The 27,768-nt window shown below is 47.4% G+C and overlaps 1 protein-coding gene across 3 annotated transcripts in view; it reads right to left on the bottom strand.

Moving 5' to 3' along the window:
* The window catches only part of CEP104 (centrosomal protein 104), a 45,707-nt gene that overhangs the window by 8,620 nt on the left and 9,319 nt on the right, over positions 1-27,768 (bottom strand). For 2 of the 3 annotated variants that reach the window (XM_074379961.1, XM_039474190.2), the window contains exons 4-20: positions 26,673-26,811; positions 25,062-25,124; positions 24,679-24,755; positions 18,871-19,039; positions 18,224-18,379; positions 16,573-16,794; positions 15,480-15,677; positions 14,304-14,471; positions 13,147-13,320; positions 10,780-10,956; positions 9,841-10,047; positions 9,338-9,445; positions 5,803-5,839; positions 5,293-5,359; positions 3,316-3,424; positions 2,232-2,370; positions 2,003-2,070 (exon numbers count right to left, since the gene is read on the bottom strand). In XM_074379961.1, the coding sequence (XP_074236062.1) occupies positions 2,003-2,070; positions 2,232-2,370; positions 3,316-3,424; positions 5,293-5,359; positions 5,803-5,839; positions 9,338-9,445; positions 9,841-10,047; positions 10,780-10,956; positions 13,147-13,320; positions 14,304-14,471; positions 15,480-15,677; positions 16,573-16,794; positions 18,224-18,379; positions 18,871-19,039; positions 24,679-24,755; positions 25,062-25,124; positions 26,673-26,811 (2,278 nt within the window). The remainder of the gene's footprint in view (positions 1-2,002; positions 2,071-2,231; positions 2,371-3,315; positions 3,425-5,292; positions 5,360-5,802; positions 5,840-9,337; positions 9,446-9,840; positions 10,048-10,779; positions 10,957-13,146; positions 13,321-14,303; positions 14,472-15,479; positions 15,678-16,572; positions 16,795-18,223; positions 18,380-18,870; positions 19,040-24,678; positions 24,756-25,061; positions 25,125-26,672; positions 26,812-27,768) is intronic. The other variant, XM_039474191.2, reaches the window with a different exon arrangement.

Below are 27,768 nucleotides of genomic sequence, written 5' to 3' on the forward strand. Positions count from 1 at the left end.
TATCTGCTTACGCTGCGAGGTGTGTGGTGACGTGTTAGGCAGTGTAGATAATTAGATACAGGGAGGGCAGATGACACATGAGATATGCCTGCTGGTGGCACTACAGGTACTACGAAAGGATGTCAACTCAAGTCAGATGCTGGGAACAAGAAGTGAAGGAAGAAAAGGTGGCTACCGGAGAATCTGAATACTGCTCCTAGCAGGAAACCAATGACAGTAACAGAAACGGGATGATGGGCACCGCACGGAAGTATAAGTAAAGGTAACAACTCGAATGTAAACACAACAGCACCTACATTCTGGAAGTAACCAGGGGTAAGAAAGGGGAAGGATGCCCGTGGGAAAAGCAGCCCCTAGAGGGAGGTGGACGGAAGCAGGGCAGGGCGGCAGCCTCCATCCCAGGTTCTTCAAAGATGCCTGATTCTACAGACCCGGAAACATGTCTCCTGTAATTACAGAACTTAATTCTTTAAAGTCCCCTAGAAATAGAACATAAAATGAATGTGTTCACAGTTGGTGGCACTGCCAGCCAGGGCTCACTCAAGTCCCTCCAACACAGGGCCATTGGGCCCCTGTCGCCAATAGAAAATGTTGTGAGGACAGGAACCGGGAAGTCTGATTTCTAGCAGAATCTGCTGCTGGCAGTGCGGGTGCCACTGTGCTGGGCTGCCCGTGTACACTGGGGGACAAGGTGAATGGGTCGCCTGCGATCCCCGAATTCTGTCTCCAGGGCCTTTGGGAACCGCGGCCCATGGATGGAAGCAAGGGGACACACATGTTGGGAGAGACGAGGTTAAATAAGGCCTGCAGCTCAGGACGGGAGGGGAAGTGTGTGTGCGTGAGCGACGGAGCCTACTTCCCTCCATCGCTCCTGGCTGTGTCCACTGAGAGCCCAGCCACAGCGACCCACCCGGCAGCAGTGGGCATGAGGCCCCTAGTGCTGTCCTGAGGCCCATTCCCCCAATGGGAACCAGGCCTCTGTGAGCAGCTGGCCAATTCTAGGTCCGGGGCAGGAATGGACTGAAAAGGAGGGAGCTCTCTACAGCTGTGTGGGTCTCATCAAAGCCTCAGGAGCCCAGCGGAAGAGTCTGCCACTGGCCAGAGCTGGGAAAGTCCACGTGTCACTAAGCATGGTAACTGCATGGAGCAGGGCACCAGGGCTCAGCATTCACTGCCCGGCATAAAGAGGGCACCGCCAGCCCATCGTGTTGAACAGGGCCAGAGTAACTGACACGGAGCCTTGCACGCCCACGTCCCTCCTCACCGCCTCCAACGTCACAGGAGCCGAGCGCATGGGGAAGCGGAGGGTGCGCCTGTGTGAGCTGGCCCTCCCCACTGAGCCTGCTGAGTCACAGCACAGCTCGCACTGGGGCAGGGAGGAGAGCTTGGAATCAGGGAGGAAGGAAAATCATTTAACCAAGTAGGGCTTTTATTAGGCAAAAAAGACCGCAGTGTTACAGAGTCTGGCCAAGATGTCGCCGAGGGCCTTAGTGTCTGGAAAAAGGCAATGGCCAGAACAAAAGAAAACCATGTCATGCTTGTACCCCAGTGACACAAGCTGGGCTTCAGTGAGCTGAGGCTCCTCCATAAACCATTTGTAAACAGAGGGAGGGAAATTGTGTGAACGTGCAGGTAGACGGAGAACTGTTGAACAGGGCTAACCAGACGCGGTCTACTACCTGAACGCTCATGTGCTGTGCTCTGGCATGGCTCAGCACCAACACCACCACCACCAGTACCACCGTGATCATCACCACCTCAGTCACCACCACCACCGTGATCATCACCACCACCGTCACCACCACCAGCATGATCACCACCACCAGCAGCATGACCATCACCACCGTCACCACCACCACCGTGATCATCACCACCACCGTCACCACCACCAGCATGATCATCACCACCACCAGCATGATCATCACCACCACTGTCACCACCAGTACCATCACCCACAGGTGTTACCTACTTCCTTGGTCCCTTCACCAGCTAGGCCCCTCACCTCTTCTCCAGGGGTAAAGTTCTCATGGCACAGAGGACACCGGTTTGCCAGCTTCTCTGGTTTGGCAGCTGAAATGATTTCAAAAAGACGCAGTCACTCCCTGAATGACAAGTGCCCACCAGGTGCCCTTTAATTCACGAAGCCCTTGCAGATGCCCAAGAGCAGTAGCGCTTCCTCCAAGAGGACACCTGGGACCCACGGGCATGGAAGCCTGGGGAGGGGCACTCACGGTTGCAACCCTTGTTCTTTATGTGTCTGGGCAGCTCTTCCTTCAAAACAGCTTCGCTGCAACGGTAACACTTTCCAAACCCGTCTTTTTTGTCACATTCCGTCAGCAAGTGCTCTGTCAGACTGGAAATCTCGACCACCTGGATTTCAAAATACAGAGCAAAGCATGCTGCTGAGAAAGCTGAAAGCGTCCTCCACGGCCACCTGCACAGCCTGTGAGCGCCTCCCTCTGTCCAGAGAAATCAGCACGGCTTTTCTGTGTCACCTGCGCATGAAGTGAGCGAATCTTTTCTTTGGCATCTGCCACAGATTGTCTGGAATCACTTGTGACAGTTTGCTGAAGACCCTGTGTCCTTCCTTTCCTGCTATCTGAGCATTGGGCAGGGGTCAGTGGAAAGGATGGGGGAAGCCACGGTCGACCTGAGTGGCTCAGTGGTTACATGTGTGGCCCTGGGTTCAAATCGTGGCTCCCCAGTATTTCTAAGAATGTGCACAGAAACAGGACGACAGAAGACGCTACTGGTGGCGGTGCCGGGTACAACCCCTCTGGAGCACTCCTGGGCAGCCCCACTGAGTGTCAGCACACCCTGCAATCCACGACACAGTGTGAACCCAAGAAAGTGCATTCCTGTGCGCCCCGGAAGACACCGGAACACTGCGGCAACGTGGTTCATCATGGTCCCAAACGGGACATGCCCACACACGGAGCAGTAGATGGATGAAGGCACTGTGGTTTATTCAAGCATGGGACACTAGAAAGCAAGAAATCAAACATGACGCAACAGGCTCCGTGTTTATAAAGCTCAGAGAGCGAGAAGCACCCATGTGTGGTGCTGGGGTCCAGGCCCCCGCTGACTGTGGAAGGAGCCCTGAGGGCGGTGGTGGCACAGCATGCTCACGGTTCACTGGGCTGTCACAGGCAATTACTTGCATACGTTTTTAGGTGTGTGTTCGGCTTCAGTTACTTATCTCACAGCCTTTCCTCTGAAAATACTAAGACTTGGGACAGCTTTGTGACTCAGCCTTTCAGCAGCCAGAGGTTCACATGCACGCGAGCAGCTGGGCTGCTGTGCCCCTGGCCTGACCTGTTTGCAGTGGTCACATCTTGTCAGCATGAGACAGTGCTTCCAGTAGTGGAGATCCAGGCCTTCCTCTGTGAAGGATTCGCTCCTTTCCCCACAAAAAATACACAAACTAAAAGGAAAGAAAAGCAGGAAATAAAGGCAAAGATCTACTTCCAGTCATGGCCGCCCTGCTCCCGCTTGACCAGGAAACTCCTAATTTCCCCAGGCCCCGTGATGTTTGCACTTTCCCTCTCACCCCGAACTGCCTCAGCTTGCTCTGCAGGGCCCAGGCTGGGCCTCCCTTGCGGGTGGCAGCAGAGGCCGGGTGTGCCATGCGTTAAAAGCGCCACAGGAAAGCCTTTAGCAAGGAGGTGCCTGAAATTACGATCCTTCCAAACTCTCACTCAGCATAATCACGCAGAAAAGATACTTTAAGTTACAAGAAAAAAGATAAGACCAAGACCCTGTATTTTTATAGACCTGTCCTGGCTGCTACAGAGTAAAAAGGATTTGGCTGCTGTGATATTCTGTGCCTGTAGCAACAGTTCTGACAAACAGACAGGCAACTTCCACTGGGGCAACAGAGGGAAAGCTGTCTCGATTTACTTGGAGTGGGTGCTGGTGAGTGCAGAAGGCACATTTCCCAGCTTCCATAATGTCTCTGAAGGGCCCACTAATACACACATCACAGTGAACTAGGGAGGACGTGTTCCCTTTCCAGGGTTTCTGCATGGCTCCTTGCCCTGGCCGTCACACAGGGGGTGAAAGACAGACAGACTCACTTATCTAGATAGTGTCCATCCACCTGACCATCACACAAGGGGTGGAAGACAGACAGACTCACTTATCTAGATAGTGCCCATCCACCTGACCGTCACACAGGGGGTGGAAGACAGACAGATTCACTTATCTAGATAGTGTCCATCCACCTAACCGTCACATGGGGGGTGGAAGACAGACAGATTCACTTATCTAGATAGTGTCCATCCACCTAACCGTCACATGGGGGGTGGAAGACAGACAGACTCACCTATCTAGATAGTGTCCATCCACCTGACCGTCACACACGGGGTGGAAGACAGACAGACTCACTTATCTAGATAGTGCCCATCCAGCTGACCGTCACACAGAGGGTGGAAGACAGACTCAATTATCTAGATAGTGTCCATCCACCTGACCGTCACACAGTGGGTGGATGACAGACAGACTCACTTATCTAGATAGTGTCCATCCACCTGACTGTCACACAGGGGGTGGAAGACAGACAGACTCACTTATCTAGACAGTGTCCATCCACCTGACCGTCACACACGGGGTGGAAGACAGACAGACTCACTTATCTAGATAGTGCCCATCCAGCTGACCGTCACACAGAGGGTGGAAGACAGACTCAATTATCTAGATAGTGTCCATCCACCTGACCGTCACACAGTGGGTGGATGACAGACAGACTCACTTATCTAGATAGTGTCCATCCACCTGACTGTCACACAGGGGGTGGAAGACAGACAGATTCACTTATCTAGATAGTGTCCATCTACCTAACCGTCACATGGGGGGTGGAAGACAGACAGACTCACTTATCTAGATAGTGTCCATCCACCTGACCGTCACACACGGGGTGGAAGACAGACAGACTCACTTATCTAGATAGTGCCCATCCAGCTGACCGTCACACAGAGGGTGGAAAACAGACTCAATTATCTAGATAGTGTCCATCCACCTGACCGTCACACAGTGGGTGGATGACAGACAGACTCACTTATCTAGATAGTGTCCATCCACCTGTCACACAGGGGGTGGAAGACAGACTTACTTATCTAGATAGTGTCCATCCACCTGACCGTCACACAGGGAGTGGAAGACAGACAGACTTACTTATCTAGACAGTGTTCATCCATCTGACCGACACACAGGGTTTGGAAGACAGACAGACTTACTTATCTAGACAGTGTCCATCCACCTGACCGTCACACAGAAGGTGGAAGACAGACTTACTTATCTAGATAGTGCTCATCTGGGATTCCCAGAGCTTCGGCAGGGGCTGCTTTCCCTCCTTGAGTGTCTGCAGAGATTAAAAGAAAATAATTTAAATAACTTTTTACAGAAATCACTTATAAAATTTTAGTAACCAGTTTGATGTGAACTATACTTTGAAATGAGGCCGGTGTGCAGTGATACTTGCTGAATGAGCGGAAGTGGGTTTCCACATGGAGCTTCCATGACGTGCATTTACACACCCTGATTCTTTAAATTCCCTGATTCTTTACATATCCGGATTCTTTGTGTACCCCGAATCTTTACACACCCTGATTCTTTACACACTCCATTCTTTTTGTACTCCGATTCATATCCCGATTCTTTGCACAACCTGAATCTTTACATACCCCCGAATTCTTTACACACCCTGATTCTGTGCACACCCCGATTCTCTGTGTACCCCAATTCTTTACACACCCTGATTCTATGCACACCCCGATTCTCTGTGTACCCCATCTCTTTACATACCCTGATTCTTTGGTTTCACGGCATCACTTTCTTTTTCCTAAGACACAAAAACAGGAAGGTCAGGGACAAATGGCTGTAGTGTGAATAAGAGCCCATTCAGGATACATTTTGATCATGAAAGCACATTTCTGGGTTTTCAGAATGTCTACTGGCTGGGCAAGATGGCTCATGCCTGTAATCCCACCACTCTGGGAGGCCAAAGTGAGTGGACTGCTTGAGCTCACGAGTTCAAGACCAGTCTGGGCAACATGGCAAAACCCTGTCTCTACAAAAATTACAAAACTTAGCCAAGTGTGGTGGCACACCCTGTAGTCCCAGCTACACAGGAAGCTGGGCAAGGAGGATCACTTGAGCCTGGGAGGTGGAGGTTGCAGTGAGCTGAGATCACACCACTGCACTCCAGTCTGGGTGACACAGCAAGACCGTGTCTCGGGGAAAAAGAAAAAGGAATTTCTATCAAAAAATAACTAAACCTTTGGAAAGAGGAATCAATACTCCCTGTCTTCAAAAGAGGCAAGGACATTCCCTCTCCTCTTCTCTCGTAAGCCCCTCCCCTTGGGCCCTCCGCCTTGCCACTCTGTGGAAATGGCTTTTTGGTGGCCACACATCTCTTCCATGTGGCCTCCCAGCGGCTTGTGACACACTTGGGTGACCTTCTCAGTCAGGCTCACAGGATGCCCCACGAGCCTGGTTTCCTCCGGCCTCTCCCATGGATGCACACTGGCTGCCTCTCTCTAGCAGCCTCTTGCCCAAAAAGTGACTAAAATATTTCCACCGGCTGGTCGTGGAGGCTCATGCCTATAATCCCAGTACTTTGGGAGGCCAAGGCAGGTGAATCACAAGGTCAGGAGTTCAAGACCAGCTTGGCCAACATGGTGAAACTCCAGCTTTACCAAAAATACAAAAATTAGCTGGATATGGTGGCCTGCGACTGTAGTCCCACCTACTCGGGGCGCTGAGGCAGGAGAATCACTTCAACCTGGGAGGCGGGGGTTGCAGTGAGCCAAGATCGTGCCACTGCACTTCAGACTGGTGACAGAGTAAGACTCTGTCTCAAAAAAAAAAAAAAAAAAAAAATTCCACCTTCAGCTGGGCCCTCTCTCTACGTGGGTTTCCACCTGCTGCTGCACATCCTGCACAGCTAACCCTAACCCCACCCTCCTGCCTCCACCTCTTGAGTGGCTGGGATCACAGGTGCTCACTACCATGTCTGGGTAAGTTGTTTTTAAAGTTTCAGTAGAAATGAGGTCTGACTATGCTGCTTAGGCTGGTCTTGAACTTCTGAAATCAAGTGATCCTCCTGCCTCGGCCTCCCAAAGTGCTGGGATTATAGGTATGAGTCACTATGTCTGGCCAAGAGTATGACTTTAGAGCCAGAAAAAGACTTAGCAGGTTAATTCTGAAGGTTCTGAAGACGAAGGAGTGATGGTTGCACCACAGTATGTGCCTAAAATGGTAACATTTACACTGTGCATGTTTCACCCCAGTGAAACAAGAGGAAAACTGTCCCGCCACTCTCCTGGCGGAGGCCTTCACCAGGCCCTGTGTGGGTACAGGCCAGCGCTGGCCCCAAGGCCCTGACATGCTGCAGCAGGGACCCACTGCCTGGCTCTTTCTCCCTTGTCTGCTCCTCCTTGGAGCCGCAGCCCCGAGGGCGGGACTTTGCTTTGCTGCCTGCTGTATTTCCACAGCCAGATGGTGCCTGGCACTGAGAGGCGCTCCATAAACACCCAGCCAATGAGCACAGCTGCAGGCTCTCAGGATGGCTGTGTGGTGGCTGTGCAGCCCAACAGCACAGGCGACCCCAGGACAGACGGTCCTGGGAACAACAGCTCCTGGGAGGCAGCTGCATCGGGAGCCACTGCCACCAGATCCTGGGCTGTGGGGAGGGAAGCGGGAAGCAGGTGCCTGGGATGGGCTTAGTGTGCGCCAGCTTGTGGCTGGAGGGAGGGCCCTTCAGTTTGAGACATCTGTGTCCTCGCTTGTGTACTAATCACAAGGAGGGTGTGCTGAGCCACTGAGGGTCACTGAGAAGACGGAACTGGTCCACACCACGATGCGCTACCTGAGCCACAGGCTCGCTCCCTCCCAGGCTCTGCTGCCTCCTTCCGCCTCCTGTCCCTTTCTGATTGTGACCCTGACGTTCCAGCATTTGGTGGAAATGTCACTGTGACATTTGTACCCATTTTTCTTTTTTAAGAAATTGTAAGAACACTTGACATGAGCTCTGCCCTCTGAACAGCTCCGGGTGCACTGTGCAGCTGGGCCGCCCGCAGGCCCAAGGTGCACAGCAGATCCCAGAACTCATTCATCTGGCATGGCTGAAACTTCAGGTCAGCTGCACAGAAACTCCCTGTGTTCCGCCACCTTTTCTCTTCTATTTTCTTTCAACTGAAGGAAACTTAATGGTAAAATTAGTGTTATGAAACTAATTCATAGCTCAGAAGCAGGGAGGTTGGAAAGGAACACATTTACCTTCAACCAAATAATCTTTGTTCCCAGTACATATGACACCCCCTCATCCCAGGCTTAAAGAGTAAGGACTCACGGAAACTGAAGGTTTACCTGAAATCTTCCTTTTTTTTTGAGAGGGAGTCTCGCTGTCACCCAGGCTAGAGTGCAGTGGCACAATTTTGGCTCACTGCAACCGCTGCCTCCTGGGTTTAAGCGATTCTCCTGCCTCAGCCTCCCGAGTAGCTGGAACTACAGGCGCCTGCCACCGTGCCTGGCTAAGTTTTTATATTTTTTTTTTTTTGAGACGGAGTTTCACACGTTACCCAGGCTGGAGTGCAATGGCGCGATCTCGGCTCACCGCAACCTCCGCCTCCTGGGTTCAGGCAATTCTCCTGCCTCAGCCTCCTGAGTAGCTGGGATTACAGGCATGTGCCACCATGCCCAGCTAATTTTTTGTATTTTTAGTAGAGACGGGGTTTCACCATGTTGACCAGGATGGTCTCGATCTCTCGACCTCGTGATCCACCCGCCTCAGCCTCCCAAAGTGCTGGGATTACAGGCTTGAGCCACCGCGCCCGGCCAGTTTTTGTATTTTTAGTAGAGACAGGGTTTCACTGTGTTCGCCAGGCTGGTCTCTATCTCCTGAATTCATGATCCGCCCACCTTGGCCTCCCAAAGTGCTGGGATTACAGGCGTGAGCCACTGCGCCCAGCCAAAAACTTCCTTTTTAATGCACTGAAGTCAGATAGTCAAGCGGATTTTTCTCTTTTGCCTCTGAAGGTGGCTGGAGAGCTGTGGAGACCAGCTCTGTGCCTGCAGCCCCTGGTCCCCTCCCTAAACATCTGCAGCAGCTCACATCAATTCTGACAGAGGATGGAGGGGCAGGAAGGGTGTCTGCCACCCAATTCCAACACTGCATGGAAGCCTTCCGTTATCCACCCCAAAACTAACCTAAAACCAGAAGAAATCACGACACTCATTTGTATAATCCCATGAAAAATAAGTCAAGTACGACATGGATCTATATAGCAAAATATATCTCAGCTAAGAGCACACAGGTGAAAGCTGTGTTAATTCCAACCTCAACTTCAGCCTGAATTTCCTTCAGTGCTGCCAGCTGCCCTTGTAAAGCTTTTATTTCTTCTTTCTTTTGCTTTTCTGCTTCTTCTGCAGCTGCTTTTCTCTGTGCCTGTAAGAAAATTATTCTTCCATTAGAATAGCTTGTTAGGGTAATCTTAGAAGCTGGGAGACAAATTACGGCATATCAATTATGTTTCTTATAAATTATAATATTCACTAAGACTAATAATGAGTTAGAAGCAAATCTTTTCAATGGATTTAATCAATGTTTGTTGGCAGATAAACCTGCCATGTCCTCACATGCCCGTCTGCAGACTGGGAACCTGAGGGTCTCACCGGCAGAAAGCGGAGGAGTGGGATCTGAAGGCAGGAACCAGTGTTCTGAGCCAGTAAGCCTGGGCTTCCCATACACATGGCTCCTTAAAATTACTTAGTTACTTATTTATGTACCAAGTGACTTCTTCAACGAAGGATGAGGTCATAACCTCATGAAAGTTGACTTACCTTCATCTCAGCATCTGTAGGTCGGCCATCTATTTTAGCAAATCCGTCAAAAATTGTTTTGTAGAGAATGTTCCTGCGCGTGTTGCTGTCGTCTGGAGGAAGATACTCCAGGATGGAAGCCTGGTGCTGTCTGTACATGTCCAAAATAATTCTAACCGCTGTCTCTCGGACCTCATACACTCTATGCTCCAGGGCACTCACTGAAAACTAAAAATAAAATTGGGAGGGGCTCTTGTTACTCATTCTTAAAATAACGAAATTAATTTCTTTCAGCATACAAAAAAGTACATTATAAACATTTGAAAAAGAAAAAAACGTCCATCTTAAGTATCATGAAATCCTTCAAACATAAAACCTCATGGATCTGCCGTCTTGCTGTGACCTGCGCTGTAATTTCATCACGCTTGGTTTGGGTCTTTTAAAGAAACAGAACACGATGGCTGTAGTGTCATTACATTCCCCGTATGTCTCTGGGGCCCATGGTCTCTCACCCTCCTTGGAGGTGTGCACTCCTGTGTAGCTGACATGCAGATTTTGGATTTTGGATGCTCAACCAGTAAGTATAATGGAAATATTCCAGACTCTGAAAACAACCTGAAATCCTAAATACTCTGGTCTTAAACATTTCAGATGAGGAGCTTCAAACTGTACCTGATATCTCCATCACACTGTTTTTATTGTCTCTTAAAAGACAAAGACATGTTTTTTTATGATTTGTTTCTCTCCACGGAAAATCCTCACAGATCACGCACCACCGAGATGGATTAGACAGCAGGATGAGGGTGGGGGCCCCCATCTGTTGGATGAAACACTGGCTATTTTTCTGAAATCACCGTTTCACTCATTCATGGAACAAATGCTGATGAGACCCTCGCCGGGCTCCAGGCACTGTGGTGAGGGCCGGGCCACACTGGCGTGTCACACGCGAGGTCCGCTCACCTTCATCACGTTGTCGACGGTGAAGCCTGAGCTCCCGGTGCCCAGGTCTTTCAGCAGCCGGGCCAGGAGGTCCATGTGACTCATCGCCAGATGAACCGAGGAGTTTGCTTTCAATGGCTGCACCAGGTAGGAGGGAATAATTTGGAGAGACCTAACTTCTTTAAACAAAGCCATTTCCTGTGAAAGCCAATGGAACTTATTAATTTTTAGTGGAAAAAGCCAGAAGCAGTTTAGCGCAGTTTAGCACGATTTTTTTTCTTTTTTTTAAAGACAGGGTTTCACCATGTTGGTCAGGCTGGTCTTGAACTCCCGACCTCAGGTGATCCACCCGCCTTGGCCTCCAAAGTGCTTGGATTACAGGCGTGAGCCACCACGTCCGGCCCAATTTAGCATGATCTTAAATTAAACGTTGAAGAGAAAAATAGGGATACAGAATGATAGTGACAAACAGCAGTAAGATCACCAGTCTGTAAGCTTGTATTTCTATTTAAAGCCTAACAACCGTTAGAAATGAAAACCTGAGCCACAGGAAATAAAATCACAAAGAATAAAACAAGTTCATGACTGATGAAAGCTTTACAGAAAGGGTAACTGCAAACTAGAAGGTGTCTGTTCCCAGTATTCTTCAACTTCAAGAAAAAGGTTTTCTCATTTCTAAAATTCTAAAAGAAATTATAGCTGCTGCTAGAATCATTGTTATTCTAGTATTTATTAAATATTAGCCAAGAGTGTAGCAATGTATGATTCTGCAGTGATATGATTACTAGTGGGTTAAGATGGAAAAAGTAAGTACCATTACATATTATAATGTCTCTAAACAAACAAGTCTTTATGTAATTAAGATATTTACCACGTAATTGACCAGAGACAGAGAAAAAAATAAGATACTGATGCATTAAGTTGTATCAGAAATAAACCTCTTTTTAATAGGTTTGTAGGCCCTATCATCTAAAATAATCTCTCATCTTGCTGGCCTAATTCACTCTATACTTGGGCCTATGAGTGACTCTGTACAAATACGAAAGGTAAGAGAAGAGCATGCTCCAGGGAAGTATGGACAGTCAATTCCTGAATGACAAACAGATGCTGTGAGTGCGTGTGTAGTCTGCTGAGCGGCACACACTGGGGCACGAGAATTGGAAACCTCAAGAGATTGCTTTAAGGTTATCTCAAATAGAGGTGACATTTTAGCACCACCAAACTACTCAGAAATTAATGCAGCTTGAAAATAATCAAAGGAAGCAATAACATGTGCGCATTTGCAACCCAGCTTTTGAAGGATGAGCCCTTCCACCTCCAAATTCTAGCTGTCTTAACCAGGAGTGTATTGTAGCATATTAGCATTACAGCACTTCTTACCTTTTTATTAGCGTTAGTTTTCCTTATTTACTCCAAAAATTTTAAGTTTATTAAATGAAACTAGATCTGTGGTTCCTCTTATTTTAGAGCAATGACCCCTCTGGGAAACTATGAAAGCTCTGGAGTCTTTTGTTTTTGAGACAGAGTCTTGCTGCCACCCAGGCTGGAGTGCAATGGCGGGCGGGATCACGGCTCACGACAGCCTCAACCTCCTGGGCTCAAGCCTCTGACCTTGGCCTTCCCAGGAGCTGGACTACAGGAGTACACCACCATGCCTGGCTAATTTTTGCATTTTTTGCAGAGACAGAGTCTCACTCTGTTGGCCAGGCTGGTCTTGAACTCCTGGGCCCAACTGATCTGCCCTCCTTGGTCTCCCAAAGTGCTAGGATTACTGGCGTGAGCCACTGCACCTAGACTGGATTCCTTTTTAAGAAGGATCTGTACATCACAACATTTTGTGTAAAACTTAAGTAACTGATGGCTTTCTTAAGCCCAAAGGGGGACTCTTAATTTAAGAACTCCTGGACTAGACGAATTCATGAGCTCATCTGAAGACAGCAAGTATATTTTCACATGATGGTGCAGGACTGTGTGCCCCAAACTCACACATCTCTCTACCTCATATTTCCCACCATGTCCAGCCTAGAGGAGGCACGTGTGGTGAAAGAATGAAAATATTTCCATTAAGACAGTTACATTTTTCATTTCTTTACCCCCCAAATTTTCTATTTTGGTATCGCTTCCGCATGTTTTTATTTATTTAATAAATTACTGGTGTATGTTGGATAAAAGAAACATGGGAAAAACCAAACTGTACATTGTAACTGAAGTTTACGTCTAAGATAAAACTGATCTTTTAGCGCATAAGCAAAGTGTGATGGTGAATCCCTAAGCATCATTTTCACACTCTTGAGTAGAGACAGAATCTTGTAAGGTGTTAAAAAAGCCACAGAGCTATAGGAATATGCTTCTTATCTACGGTTTCAAATGCTATGGTGAAGTTCAGACCTGAATAAAATTTGCAGCTGTGACACGGACGCGGGCAGAAGAATCTCCAGTTCTGGTGAGCAAAACGGGAATGGTCCTTTCCACACAGTGAGCTGTTTCGAGTTTAATCAGTTTATGTTTAGGTATATATTGTGTAATGATCATTTTCAACAATTTCAAAGAAGCCTGAAAGACCTAAGAGAAAAGTGATAAACATGGATGAGTTACTACAATGGAATTCTACCAAGAGTAAATGTGGAATTTATTATCAGTAATACATATGAACATTAGATTGAAAATTACATCTTGGCCGGGCGCGGTGGCTCATGCCTGTAATCCCAGCACTTTGGGAGGCCGAGGCGGGTGGATCACGAGGTCAAGAGATCGAGACCATCCTGGTCAACATGGTGAAACCCCGTCTCTACTAAAAATACAAAAAATTAGCTGGGCATGGTGGCGCGTGCCTGTAATCCCAGCTACTCAGGAGGCTGAGGCAGGAGAATTGCCTGAACCTGGGAGGCGGAGGTTGCAGTGAGCCAAGATTGCGCCATTGCACTCCAGCCTGGGTAACAAGAGCGAAACTCCGTCTCAAAAAAAAAAAAAAAAAAAAAAGAAAATTACGTCTTGTCTGAAATAATGAAAATGGTAAACTGAAAACTGCTTTCTAAACACAGTACCCTGCATATGGAGGACACACGCTCTATTTCACTGTGTCATAAATCACCCCACATCTTCCCTCCACATATCTAACATGCCTGCCTCAGTGGCTAAGCCCAACTGTGCAACCTTCATTTCTAGGCCCGTTCAGCATCAGAAAAATAGTAACGCTCAACCTCAGCAGGTTTCCTGAAGAGTTAAAACGCAAACCAAAGATGTGGTGGTGCTGAACCAGGCCTCTACAAACACCTGGCTCTGCAGACCATGGAAACGCCAGCGCTGCTCAAGGCCAGAGACAATGGCCCAGGCAAAGGCAGGTTTCCCAGACCCGTCAGGTCAGATCAGTTGTATAATATATAGCTCTTGCTAAAGAACCTCGTTCCTTAGTGATTCTACTGGGTTAGAGCTGGTGACCATGTCAGCGACTAACTGGTCATCTCTCAAGCTGCTCTGGTCTTCTGCGGTATGGCGCATAATCTCATCCATGGACTGTGGAGCCAGCGCCAGCTGAGGGCACTCACGGAGGTCACAATGTCCTTTATGGCTCTTCGAACAAGAAAGATGGACGCTCTCAGTGTGTTCTTCAAATCTTCTTTTGTGGTTCCAACAGGTATTTCCATCAACTTCTCATACAAAGCAAGCAGGGCATCCTCTCGGTAGGACCACGTCTTGGAATAGGCCCCAGCAACCTGCCACAAAACAGGCGGCATTAGCATGACATCACACGGCCATCCTCCAACACTACACAACTTGAAGGCTTTGTTGTTGTTGTTTTTTTTAAAGTAAAATGATTAATTACTAATAACAGAATTTTTACAAATAAATATGCATATTGAGAGAAATAACTTTTCTGATAAGGAAAATTTAAGACGTTTAAATATGAAAAGTATTAAAACCTCCAAGAAAAACATTTTAAAGCTGAGAACAAGGAGAAAGCCCTACTCATTTCCTTTTTTTTTTTTTTTTTGAGATGGAGTCACCAGGCTGGAGTGCAGTGGTGTGATCTCGACTCACTGAAACCTCTGCCCCTCCCCGGGTTCAAGCAATTCTCCTGCCTCAGCCTCCCGAGTAGGCTGGAATTACAGGTGTGTGCCACCACGCCCAGCTAATTTTTTGTGTGTTTTTAGTAGAAATGGGGTTTCACCATGTTGGCCAGGATGGTTTTGATCTCTTGACCTCGTGATCTGCCAGCCTGGGCCTCCCAAAGTGCTGGTATAACAGGCATGAGCCACTGCACCCAGCCCCTATTCACTTCTATGAGGAGATACTTCCATCTTTTGCTATGCCATCATTTTGCGCTGGAATTAGTTGGGAGCAGGTGTTTAATACAAGCTCCATGAATGCCAGAAAGAAACACCCAGGCTGAAACGAGTACTCATTGATACATTTTAGCTCATGCTTTTGCCGTTTCACAGAATTCGTAATTTACAAAAGGGCCAGGCATGGTGGCTAATGTGTGTAATCCCAAGGATGTAGTGAGCTATGATCATGCCACCGTCTCCATGCGGGGTGACAGAGCGATAGTCTGTTTCTTAAAAAAAAAAAAAAAAAAGTTAACGAAAGGCTTTCCAATTCAGTAAAAACAGAGGGAAATCAACAACATTACAAACACAAAACCCTGGGCATTTCCCTCCTTTCTGTGCAGATACACAGACGCATGCGTGCAGCCTTCCCTCCCCTCTGCCCCCACTTTTTACCAAGGTCTCTCCCAGCACATCAATGGCAGAGCTGGCTTCTCTCAGGGCCTTCTCGGTTAGGGGCTCTGGCTCCCCAGACATGCCTCCCCTCCGAGCAATGCTGATGTTGGCATCACTCACTTCCAGCTCCACCACCGCCTCACCATGATGCTTCCGAATGGCTGGAAGTGGCCGCTCATCATAGGGCAGGGACTCTGCCTGCAGTGAGAAAAGGAGAGAGGAAAGTGCTGGGGAGCTCTGTGGGTCACACTCTCCAACGCAGCTCTCACTGGCAGGCTTGCTTTACCTGATCTGAAAGATGTGGTTTTGCTAAATATCAGTATCATCAGATTAGAATAATTTATACAACAAATAGGATGTAAGTGAAAAGATTGGATGAGGCTCTCTGTTCCTTTCTAAACTCATTACAGATCTAATTAAAAAAGCAAGGTAGAGTCTGCCTTAATTACTGTTTACCAGTAGCAATTTCAGTTCAATTGACATGGAGATTACTATAGTAAAGGCTCTTATATCTTTTTTTTCTGAAAAGATCTCTGAAATTTTCTGTTTATTGTTTAGAAATAAGCATCAAGCTTGATTTTGATAGACATACTCCTAAGGTGTCATGAGGCCTACTGCTCATGCTGCTATGTTCTCACTCAACACCACGGCTCCCAGAATGGAACGGAGGTGGGCACGGCTGTGGTGCACTCACAGACCCACGCATGGGAATAGCACCTGGCCCAATACACGTCCTCTACAAAGATCCAAATAAACTCAACACCGGCTGGGCGCAGTGACTCATGCCTGTAATCCCCGCATGTTGGGAGGCTGAATGGGGCAGATCATGAGGCCAGGGGTTTGAGACCAGCCTGGTCAACATGGTGAAACCCCATCTCTACTAAAAATACAAAAACTAGCTGGGTGTGGTGGCACGCACCTGTAGTCCCACCTACTTGGTAGGCTGAGGCAGGAGACTCTCTTGAACCCTGGAGGCGGAGGTTGCAGTGAGCCTAGATTGTACCACTGCACTCCAGCCTGGGCGACAGAGCAACACTCCATTTCAAAAAAAAAAAAAAAAAATTGAACACTAATCTGAAATGGAATTACCTACATTCATTTTTGGATGAGGATCTGTGGCAGGGAGTAACTGGTCTACTGCAGAATGCTGAGGAGAAATAGTTAGAGAATATGACGAAGGCTTTTCCTGAAGGAAAGGCTCTGCAAACTGGCTTTCTGTTACTTTTTCCTCCAGTTGTGGTAGTGAGGGCTTTTGGTGTCGAGGACTGACAGAATGAGCGAGGGGCTGGAGGGGCAAATCCAAAGGTCTTCGTATCTAGGGAACAAAAAGGGCCATTTAATTTCAAATGTCACTGTCATGCCAGATATATCCATTTCCCTCCTGCAGGCGAATAAGACTTTAGGAAGGCTGTGCTGAAGAGGCTCCTTGGCACAATGAAAACTTCAAAACAAGAGGGAGCATTCAGAGTGAGATCTACTGGGAAGTCCTTCACAATCAAGCTGCACTCATCTCGGCTGTCTCTCCACGTTTCTGTGTGGACTATAAAAGTAACATATACCCCAAAATGCTGGTGAAGAAATGGGCATTTGTGCATGGAGCATGTCCACACATATGTGCCCCCGTAGGAACATGGTGGTGTGGAGAAAGCACCTGGGATGGTCCCAAGTGGACTTTTATTCAAAATCTGGCACTGCTACTCACTGTGTGTACAAAGGAAAGTGATGTTATATAATCGCAACAAGCAAAGCTGATTGTACAGTTGCACACTGGGCATGTACTGAGTGTTTGAGACAGGGAGGCCCATTAATGCTTGCTCTTTTACCTCCACTGGAAAGCTGATGGGAAGACTGACGCATGAAGCTGTAAGAATTAGTCTGCAATCACACAGCTGGAATGGTGGTACCTAGATTTGAACCCAGGCAGTCCAGCTCCAGAGCATGCACTCTCTTTTTTTAGAGGCAGGGTCTCGTTCCATCACCAAGGCTGGAGTGCAGCGGCACAATCATAGCTCAGTTCAGCTTTGAACTTCTGGGCCCAGGCGATCCTGCTGCCTCACTCTCCTGAGTAGCCAGGACTACAGGTGTGCGCCATCAAGCCTGGCTATTATTTATTTTTTTTGTACAGACAACGTCTCTCTATGTTGCCCAGACTGGTCTCGAACTCCTGGGCTCAAACAATCTTCCAGCCTCGGCTTCCCAGAGTGGTGGGATTTTTTACAGGTGTGCATCACCACGTCTGCTCTTGAGTGTGCACTCTGTCACTATTCTGTATCTCAGGGCCTTCATTTTCTCATCTGTCATGAGGGCTGACTGCCCCATTTGCATGAGTTCTGAAGACTGGAGGGAGAGCACCTTATGGGAAACATGTTCTCCATATGTTGAAGCTGTTAGTATTAAGCTCTCACTTGATCCTCACAAGATTGAGGGGTAAGTGGGGCAGGGTCATCACTGCATTTTCCAAATAAGGAAGCAGCTGGAGAGACAAAGGGATGCAGCTGAAGAGTATCAGGGCCTCGGTTTTCCTGACCCTGGCTTGTTCCCTTTCCCAAGACTGTAAACCTCCTGAAAGAACATGCTGAGGCAAAACCTCCCTGACGTGGGCACTGAGCTGAAGCCATCTGTTAGAACTGTCCCCTGAGCATTGCAAAGTGTTTTACATTACACTTCAAAGATATATATCCACCTTTATGAACCACACAGTTCTCCAAGGCTTTCCTCCACCCCGTCCGGGCTCCTGCACCCACCAGCTCAGCATCCAGGAGGCTATGGAGCTCCAGCTGCTCGTACACCTCGGCGCGATACTGCTCCATCTGCTGTTTCTTCTCCTTGGCGAGATCATAGTCTTCCTTCTCCACAGCACAGCGTTTCTCTACCTCATACCTCCCAAGACGCTCACCAACCTGAAGCACAAAATGTTTGCTTTTTGTTTCAAATTTGGATCAACTCATATCAAATGCAAAGGTAATTTTTAGAATCGTGCTCAAACAGTCTCGTGAGGAGAGGGAACGAGCACAGGGAAATGGAAGGAGTGGGCCACACTCACTGCAAAGGTCTGGCTGCTGTTGCTGTACTGGCAACTTGTAAGCCACGGGTGCATCATTACTTTTGGGACAGCTCGTTTTCCTACTATTTTCCCACAGTGCTAGGGGTCCTAGTAACGAGCTGGCTGACCCTGGCACCTGAACACGAGTCTGAAGAAGTAAAGCTTCTGCTTCCATTTACATTTTTAAGGTGCTTATCTGTCTCCGTAACTTTATTTTGCTGAGATCTCTGAACTCACGCTAACTTCATCGCTTTCAGTAACCCAATTCTTTTACCAGGTAGTTATCATAAGTATACATAAAACCTATCACAGACATAAATTAGGGACTGTTTTCTCCAAAAGCAATACCTTCTGCAAATCAGCAATGGCTTGTTTTAGTTTCTTGGCATAATCATAGCGTTCCTTTTGGACAGCTTCCCGTTTTCTTTCATCTAGTTTTCGTATAATCTGTGCAACTTCTGGATCTTGGTACATATCAAAAGCTAAGTCATCTAGTGGAGAAATATAGTCAGATTTCCTAAGGGGAAGAAACACATATTTTAGAGATAATTCCAAGCCGTAGGAGCTCAGTGCTGCAGACGCACAGCTGAGAATGTCCCTCCCCACCCCGCCCCATCAAGGTTCACAGCACATTTCCTGCATGAGAAAACCGTCTCTGAGAACGAATGGGCCTCAGGTGACAGGGCTCTTAACTGTAAGCAGGCCTTTCTGACTCCAAAACTCACGCTCTTGACCATGAGTCAAACTGCACTCAGGGCATCTGAGCCTTCGGTGCATTTGCTCAGTGCAGGCTCTGGGCCTCGAATCTATGGCCCTAGGATTAGGACAGTGAACTGTGAATCAACTGCAGAATAGGGAGAAAAACAAGACCAACAAATGGATGATGGAGCCCCACCCTGAGGAATGTGACCAGCGGGCCCAAGATGGAGGCCAGTGCAGGGTCTAGCCCGGCAGGGTCTCGTGGGTGTTCTTTTGTGTGTGAAGACAGATCATATAAAAGAAAGACGCAAGGACACAGACATAATAATTCAGCTGGGCCGGAGTTCACTGCTACCAAGGTGCGGAGTCCAGCAGTGGCCCCAATGCCTGGACACACTGATATTTACTGTATACAAGGCAGGGGGCAGGGCCGGAGAGTGACTCATCCTACATGATTGGTAGGGGCCAAGCAAATCACATACTGATCATATGGGGGGGCTGCGTGGGTACAGTACAGGGGGTCACATGGGTACTGTACAGAGGGCCCCTCTCTCTCAGGCCGTCACTGCAAGGAGGGGAGGCACACACATCAGAATCTTTCTATGCACTTATCAGACAGATCAAAGGCTTTTAGGATTCCTCTATTCTTACTTCTAAGAATTTACAAGGGAGCATCGGTGGGAAAGTGGACGAGGATGGCGACCGTCGGAGCACAGCACCACGGAGGTGTTTATGCCCCTGGATGTCTGTGGGTCGGCCTGGCTAGTGTCAGACCCTCCTCGAGGGCCAGATGGTGCAGAGTGTTCCCCTAACTCCCCAGTGAAAGCGAAACTCCCCCTCAAGGCCTGCAAAGCAGCAGGCACCTCCCCAGGCTCTGGTGTTACTGCAAGGCCTGTCTGTAACGGGCATCTTACCTGGCGCTACCGCAAGGCATTGACTCTCGCCTCCTGATCACTTCTCACAATGTCCCTTCAGTTCTGAATTACATTTCACCCGATTATTTCTATACTATGAGGCTAAAAATGTTCCTCCACTGTAATACTAACGCAAAGCTTAATAACCTTTGTAACGTAATGTAATAAGACTGAGCATATAATTGATTATGTGATTGTATCTAAGTCTAATTGGTGTCACTGCTATAATTAAGTAATCAGTTATTTATTATGCTGGAATAGATTGTGCCTTCAGTCTCTTGCCATGGCACCTGGGCAACTTTCTTCCCACAGTTCAGGTACCATATTTTATAACACCACAGTATTTTTTACTTTTTTGAGACAGAGTCTCACTCTGTTGCCCAGGCTGGAGTGCAGTGGTGCAATCTCAGCACACTGCAACCTCCACCTCCTGGGTTCAAGTGATTCTCCTGTCTCAGCCTCTTGAGTATGTGGGATTACAGGTGTGAGCCACCATATCCGGCTAATTGTTGTATTTTTAGTAGAGACAGGGTTTCACCATGTTGGCCAGGCTAGTCTTGAACTCCCGACCTCAAGTGATCTGCCCACCTCAGCCTCCCAAAGTGCTCGGATCACAGGTGTGAACCACCAAACCTGGCCTGTATTTTTTTTCTTTGAGACAGAGCCTCGTTCTGTCGACCAGGCTAGAGTGCAGTGGCACAATCTTGGCTCACTGCAACCTCCACCTCTTGGCTTCAAGCAATTCTTATGCCTCAACCTCCCAGGTAGTTGGAACTACGGGTGCGAACCACCATGCCCGGCTAATTTTTTGTATTTTTAGCAGAGATGGGGTTTCACTATGTTAGCCAAGCTGGTCTCATCCACTGATCTCAGCCTCCCAAAGTGCTGACATTACAGGTGTGAGCCACCGCACCTGGCCAACATCACAGTATTGTTGATGAACATGGTAGGTTAAGAATTGCTACCACTGAGGTTTTAGTCAAAGCGTTAAGTCAAATGATGTCAACCGTGTCCTGTAGATCAAAAGTATTCCTTTAGAAAAAAGTGGTCTTTTGTAGTCACCTGAGTAACTCCTTTCTGATTAAATATGACCTCTATTCCTCCTTTCAAGCTCTTTAGTAGGGTCTAGAATGTTAACACTAAAGCAACAAACCTTACTAGAGGATGAGGGTCAAAGAGCCCAGCTGCCGTATCAGCCCCATCAGACAAGCCAGCTGCTCACTGCGATTTGAACATCCTTCGAGACAGGTACATTCTCATGAAAACATTTGTCATAAAAGTGTAGCCGGTGAATCTGTATTATAATGAATTCAAGTGGGGCATGGGAACAGGCCCCCTCTGGCATCTCCCCACCCTTGAATTCACTGCATTTTGCTCACAGCAGCACAGGCTGGCGGCTGGGACGGCACTGGCAGCTCTGAACTGCATATAATCACAGGGGTGATTCAACAGCGAAAGATTCTGGGTTGTCTACAAGATCACATTATTAACTGTTTTTAGTGTAACACGTATTACACTCTAAGTCACTTTGCCTTGCTGTCCCAGAGATGAATACAAAGACTTCATTTGATTATAAAAATCCTTCAAAGAGGCCAGGCACAGTAGCTCACACTTGTAATCCCAGCACTTTGGGAGGCTGAGGCAGGCGGATCACCTGAGGTTGAGAGTTCAAGACCAGCCTGACCAACATGGAGAAGCCCAGTCTCTACTAAAAATACAAAATTAGGCGGGCATGGTGGTGCATGCCTGTGGTCCCAGCTACTCAGGAGGCTGAGGCAGGAGAATCGCTTGAACCCAGGAGGCAGAGGTTGTGATGAGCCGATTGCGCCATTGCACTCCAGCCTGGCCAACAAGAGTGAAACTCCTTCTCAAAAAAAGAAAAAAAAATCCTTCAAAGAAAAAATGTCCTGTGGCATTCCAGTCCCAGCTCCCGGTGACTCAGCAGCAGTAGCATGGAGAGCCATCTTCCCACTTTGGTACAGAACCCTCCGTGGTCATGAGCGGATTCCACGGCCAGCACAGGCCAGCACGTGCCAGTCACACAGATCTCCCCAGCCCTTGCACTTAACCTTCATAAAACCCCGGGCGTTGGGCAGGACAGGCAAACCGCAGCCTACCATCCCACCTGGCTGATTGGATTAAGGCAATAGATTTAAAGTCTAAATCAAAAGAACAGAAAGCTGCTTTACTGGAGATGCCGAGAAACTACAGGCTTCATCAGTTTGGTTGTTCCTGCCCCAGGGCACTGGGTTCACTGAGGGCACAGCCTCAGCTGCGGTCCCAGTGGTGAGGCTGGCAGGAGAAAGGCAGCCACCCGCTCTCAGCGCTCCTTCCCCACAGAGTTTCCAATCGCCATCCTGAAGGATGGGAAGAGTACTGTCGTTTTTCTGTTACGCAAAGGAGGCATCTGAGGAGAGACTGAGAGGCTGGTATTATTTTTTGATAGACATGACATGAATAGCCTCTGCTCTCTAAGCACTCCACACTCACAGGTGCCTGTGACGGCGCTGGTCTGTACCAGGCCTGTGGGAAGCGGGGCAGCCTCTGCAGGAGGAAGGGCTCACTGTCCACCGGTGCACCACTCGGCAAACTGCACACAGCTCCCGAGCAACTGCAGAGAGAACCTGCTCCAGGTTTCGTGCAAACGGAAGAGCCTGGATCAAGAATATATCACTTTATGTGAGCAGTCTGCATGCAGGTAAAAGTGAAATTACACTGAACATTGTAGACAAATTTGAAGTTCCAATTAAAGTTTAAAAATTTGTTCTTTTCTTTATGGGGAAGCTACTGAGAAGAACCAAGGATTATTTGGAATTCCTTTTTATTTTTAAAAAACTGATTTTTTTTTTTTTTTGAGACGAAGGCTCACTCTGTCGCCCAGGCTGGAGTGCAGTGGCACGATCTTGGCTCACTGCAACCTCCGCCTCCCAGGTTCAGGCAATTCTCCTGCCTCAGCTACCTGAGTAGCTGGGACTACAGGTGTGTGCCACCACGCCCAGCTAAGTTTTATATATTTAGTAGAGACGAGGTTTCACCATGTTGGTCAGGCTGGTCTCGAACTCCGGACCTCGTGATCGACCCGCCTTGGCCTCCCAACGTGCTGGGATTATAGGCGTGAGCCACCGCACCTGGCCAAAAAAACTTTTTCTTTTTTTTTTTTTGAGATGGGGTCTTCCTCTGTTGCCCAGGCTGGAGTGCAGTGGCATGATCTTGGCTCACTGCAACCTCCACCTTCCAGGTTCAAGGGATTCTGCTGCCTCCTAAGTAGCTGGGACTACAAGTGTGCGCCACCACACAGGGCTAATTCCTGTGTTTTTAGTAGAGATGGAGTTTTACCGTGTTGGCTAGGCTGGTCTTGAATTCCTGACCTTAAGTGATCTGCCCACCTTGGCCTCCCATAAGTACTAGGATTATGGGTGTGAGCCATGTGCCCAGCCTAAAAAACATTTTTGACTCCCCTTTGTTTTCATTGCTGCAACTATGCCTGCCTGTCCTTCCCTTCTTTTCTTCAGACCAGGCACCTCTGGAATGGAGTCCCCTTGTCATCCATAGCAGGCAGGTGGCAAGGGAGCCACTATCCCAAAGAGGTGCCTGGGACAGAGACGGTGACTGCGGATGGTGCAGTGGGGCCCTTTAGCTCTCCCAAGGTGGATTCACCTCGGGTCCTTACACTGCTGAAAAAAAAAAAAAAAAAGAGGAAGTGGCAGCAGCAGCAGAAAAATATGTGTAATTTTTTTTGAGACAGGGTTTCACTCTGTCGCCCAGGCTGGAGTGCAGTGGCACGATCTTGGCTCAAGTGATCTTCCTGCCTCAGCTTCCCGAGTCGTTGGGACTACAGGCGCATGCTACCATACTCAGCTAATTTTTGTATTTTTAGTAGAGATGCGGTTTTGCCACGTTAACCAGGCCGGTTTCAAGCTGCTGATCTCAAGTAATCCTCCTGCCTTGGCCTCCCAAAGTGGTGAGGTTACAGGCCTCAGCCACTGCACCTGGCCTACATTTGCTAACATGAAGAACTTTCCCCCCATCCCTTTTTTTTTTAAGTCAGTCAGATTTCACAGTGAGAAAGAATATTTTTAGTTGGCAGAGAGAGACTGGTACAAATTGTGTTTTTAAAAATGTGTGTAATACATATTTTTCACTCCTCTAAAGAATAAATTTTTGAAGCAGCCGCAAGATGGTATCTCCAGAATCGATAACCTGGGCCAATCAATATCTTTGATTTTTACCTATGAATATGCCTGTGCTGTTAAAATATCAAAGGATGGCTGACAGATCTTTGCTCTAAATGCATTTTAGGAATCTACTAGTAATACCTGAACACAAGAAACAAAGTAATCTCTGCTGGGCAGTAAATGAAAATGTGCTACAGAAAACAGTGACCTTAATCTTAACGCAAATTTAAGACAATCCAATCAGTGGCTTATCCAGCTCAAAACTGAATTTAGAGGCTCTAAGTCCAGAATCCTTTGGAAATGACTGACACTTTCACGATTCTGAGGAAAGAAACAGAAGTTTATTGCCAGGGGAGCGGGTCTCTTACCTGGCGTAACTTCCTTCTAGAGCAGGGTCCTCGCTGCTGTGCCCAAGGTAGTGGTCAATCAATTTCTCTCGAGAGGCCTTTGGGAGCAAAACATACGCTTAGTGTCTCAGAGGGAAAGAGGAACAACACAAACCCTAACTACAAGATTGATTTCCCATAAAGCTGTCAGCAAGATTCAGTGATTCCCATCTTTTGGAGGGACAGCTAAAATTGTTAAAGACATGTTTAATATGCTAAAGCCCCCCAAAATATCTGAAAGCTATTCACTAGTCAATTTTATGCAGTTTATAAAAGTGATACGTTTTTTGGGTGAAAACTAAATGACCCCCCCTTCTGTTAGAAAAACATTTACTTCCTTAGGAATGAAGACTTTCCAAACTTACAGTATTGCTTTCATCACTGAAATCTGCAGGGTCTCCAATGATGTTTATGGCAACCAAAGCAACCTGAGAAAGTGTTAAAGGAACAGAAATTAAATATACAATGTCTAAAATGACTCAACCCCTTTACTTATTCTGAGACAGGGTCTCGTCTGTCACCCAGGCTGGAGTCCAGTGGTGTGATCATGGTTCACTGAAGCCTTGACCTCCTGGGCTCAAGTGATCCCCAGACCTTAGCCGCCCTAGTAGCTGGGCCTTTAGGTGTGAGCCACCATGCCCTGCTCATTTTTGTGTTTTTCTGTAGAGACAGGATTTCGCCATGTTGCCCAGGCTGGACTTAATCCCTTTATAACAAACTTTGACCTATACTATTATCAAATAGGATAACGTATATCAAAGTGCATTAATTCTTAAAATGTTGTGCTCATGTAAAGAATTTTTAATAATTAACAAAGAATCTCAAATAAATTACGTTAGTATTCTAATGCCTAATCAAATGGTTATTTTAACCATTTAAAGGATGTAGAAATCATAATAGCTAAAAACTCCCAAAGTTTTAACATAGCTTCATAATGACAGATCCACTCGAGATTCAGTGTGGAGGTCATCTTCATAGGACCCTGGGAAATGAGACGATGAAGAGTTAAATTAACACAGCTCAGTTTATCCACTTTGGTGAGTCTCGGCTGAGGTGGGGAGTCACTTTTCCATCCTGCACCCCCAACCGCTGTAGACCAGCTATGCAGCCAGGGCATTGTTGGTGAATGCATGCAGGTGGGTGGAAGAAGGAAAGAGCTAAGGATCGTTCCTCCGGCTTTCTGGCGCATAGTGCTGTAAGGGGCCAGGCAGAAACCAGACCTTTGCCCTGTTGTCCAGAACACTCCCTGGGTCTAGAGACTTGATTTGCTGGGTGCTTGCATTTCTCCTGGAGGGGGCAGGGAGAGCTGTAAATACTTGTGCTAATTAACAAGACTGCTTTGGATGCAATTGATGTCTATGACACTAATCCTGTAAGAAGAAGAAAGAAAAAAAGAAGGAAAGAAAGGGAGGGAGGAAGGAGATTAAGAATTAGTGGCTTGGAGCTGGAGAGATCCTGGGTTACATGCAGCCTTAACGTGCTCCCGCAAGCCAGGAGGGTTTATGGGAACTCTACTGTCCTGCAGGATAGAAGGTGAGCCACGTGTCATGAAGGTTAAGTCAGCACATTAGAAAATTAAAAAGAAACAGCGAGATTAATTGTAGTAGTACAGTTTAACACAACATATCCAAAATATGATGATTTCATCACACACGACTGATATAAAAGTTCTCATGAATTCCTTCGCATTCTCCTTTTGTATGGACTCTCTGAAGCCCACTGTCTGGTGATGCTAGCAGCAGCTCTGGGCACTGACCACGCGTGCCCAGAGGCCGCTGGATCAGACGGCACAGCTCAGAGAGCTCAGCAGTCTCCCAGAGCAGATCCTTCAAGATCATCCTGAAAATACATCTAAGAAAAGATGCGTGATCACATCGTCCTGCAAAGAAGGCAGGAGCAGAATCAAAGATGCGTGATCACATCATCCTGCAAAGAAGGCAGGAGCAGAATCAAAGGTGAAGCTGCATGCTTCTTACCTGATTATATATGTTGTATTTGTTGACATGGTTTTGGTGGAAAATCAGTTTAAGAAATTGTCCTACTGCATCCACATAAACTGATTTTAGTTCCCGGGCTTTGCAACCTGTCTTTTCGTTATCACAGAGAGAGACGTAGCTGAAAGACAAACACAGCTAAAGAACACACATTTGAAAATGTGCTGTTCACTAACACTGCCCTCTGTTCTGATCGAACTCAATAGGCTTACTTATTTATATTTTATTTATTTTATTTTACTTTTTGAGATATAGTCAGGCTCTGTTGCCAGGCTGGAGTGCAGTGGCATGATCCTGGCTCACTGCAACCTCTGCCTCCCGGGTTCAAGTGATTCCTTTGCCTCAGCCTTCTGAGGAGCTGGGACTACAGGCATATGCCACCACGCCTGGCTAATGTTTTATATTTTAGTAGAAATGGGTTTCACCGTGGTGGCCAGGATGGTCTCAACAGCCTGAACTTGTGATCTGCCGCCTTGGCCCCCCTAAAGTGTTAGGATTACAAGCATGAGCCACTGTGCTTGGCCTATTTATTTTTATTATTTTACTTTTTAAAGCTAGACTACTCTATGTAGGATCAATAGGTTTGAACAGAAGCTGTCTAGAATGAAAAACCTACGAAAAACCCTAGAACTCAAATTCTAATCAGTATTCTTGGTTTTTTTTTTTTTTGGAGACAGAGTCTCACTCTGCCATCCAGGCTGGAGTGCAGTGGTGTGATCCCGGCTCACTGCAACCTCTGCCTCTCAGGTGCAAGTGATTCTCGTGCTTCAGCCTCCTGAGCAGCTGGGATGATAGGCACCGCCATCTTGCCCGGCTAATTTTTGTATTTTCAGTTTCACCATGTTGGCCAGACTGGTCATCTAATTAGTATTCTTAAGAAAAGTTCTGCATCTGAAAACTAGAGTTGAATAGCAGAGTTCATAGAAATGATAATGCTGCTTTTAAAGCATATTCAGGAAGAGGCAGGTATTAAGAAATTGTGTATTCTCAAACCGAATAGAAGTACATACTATAAGACCAAAAGTTAAGTGACAATTCTTTTTTTTTTTTTCTTGAGATGGAGTTTCACTTTTGTTCC

The sequence above is a fragment of the Saimiri boliviensis genome, chromosome 11 (genome assembly GCF_048565385.1).
Source record: "Saimiri boliviensis isolate mSaiBol1 chromosome 11, mSaiBol1.pri, whole genome shotgun sequence".
Taxonomy (NCBI): Eukaryota; Metazoa; Chordata; class Mammalia; order Primates; family Cebidae; genus Saimiri; species Saimiri boliviensis.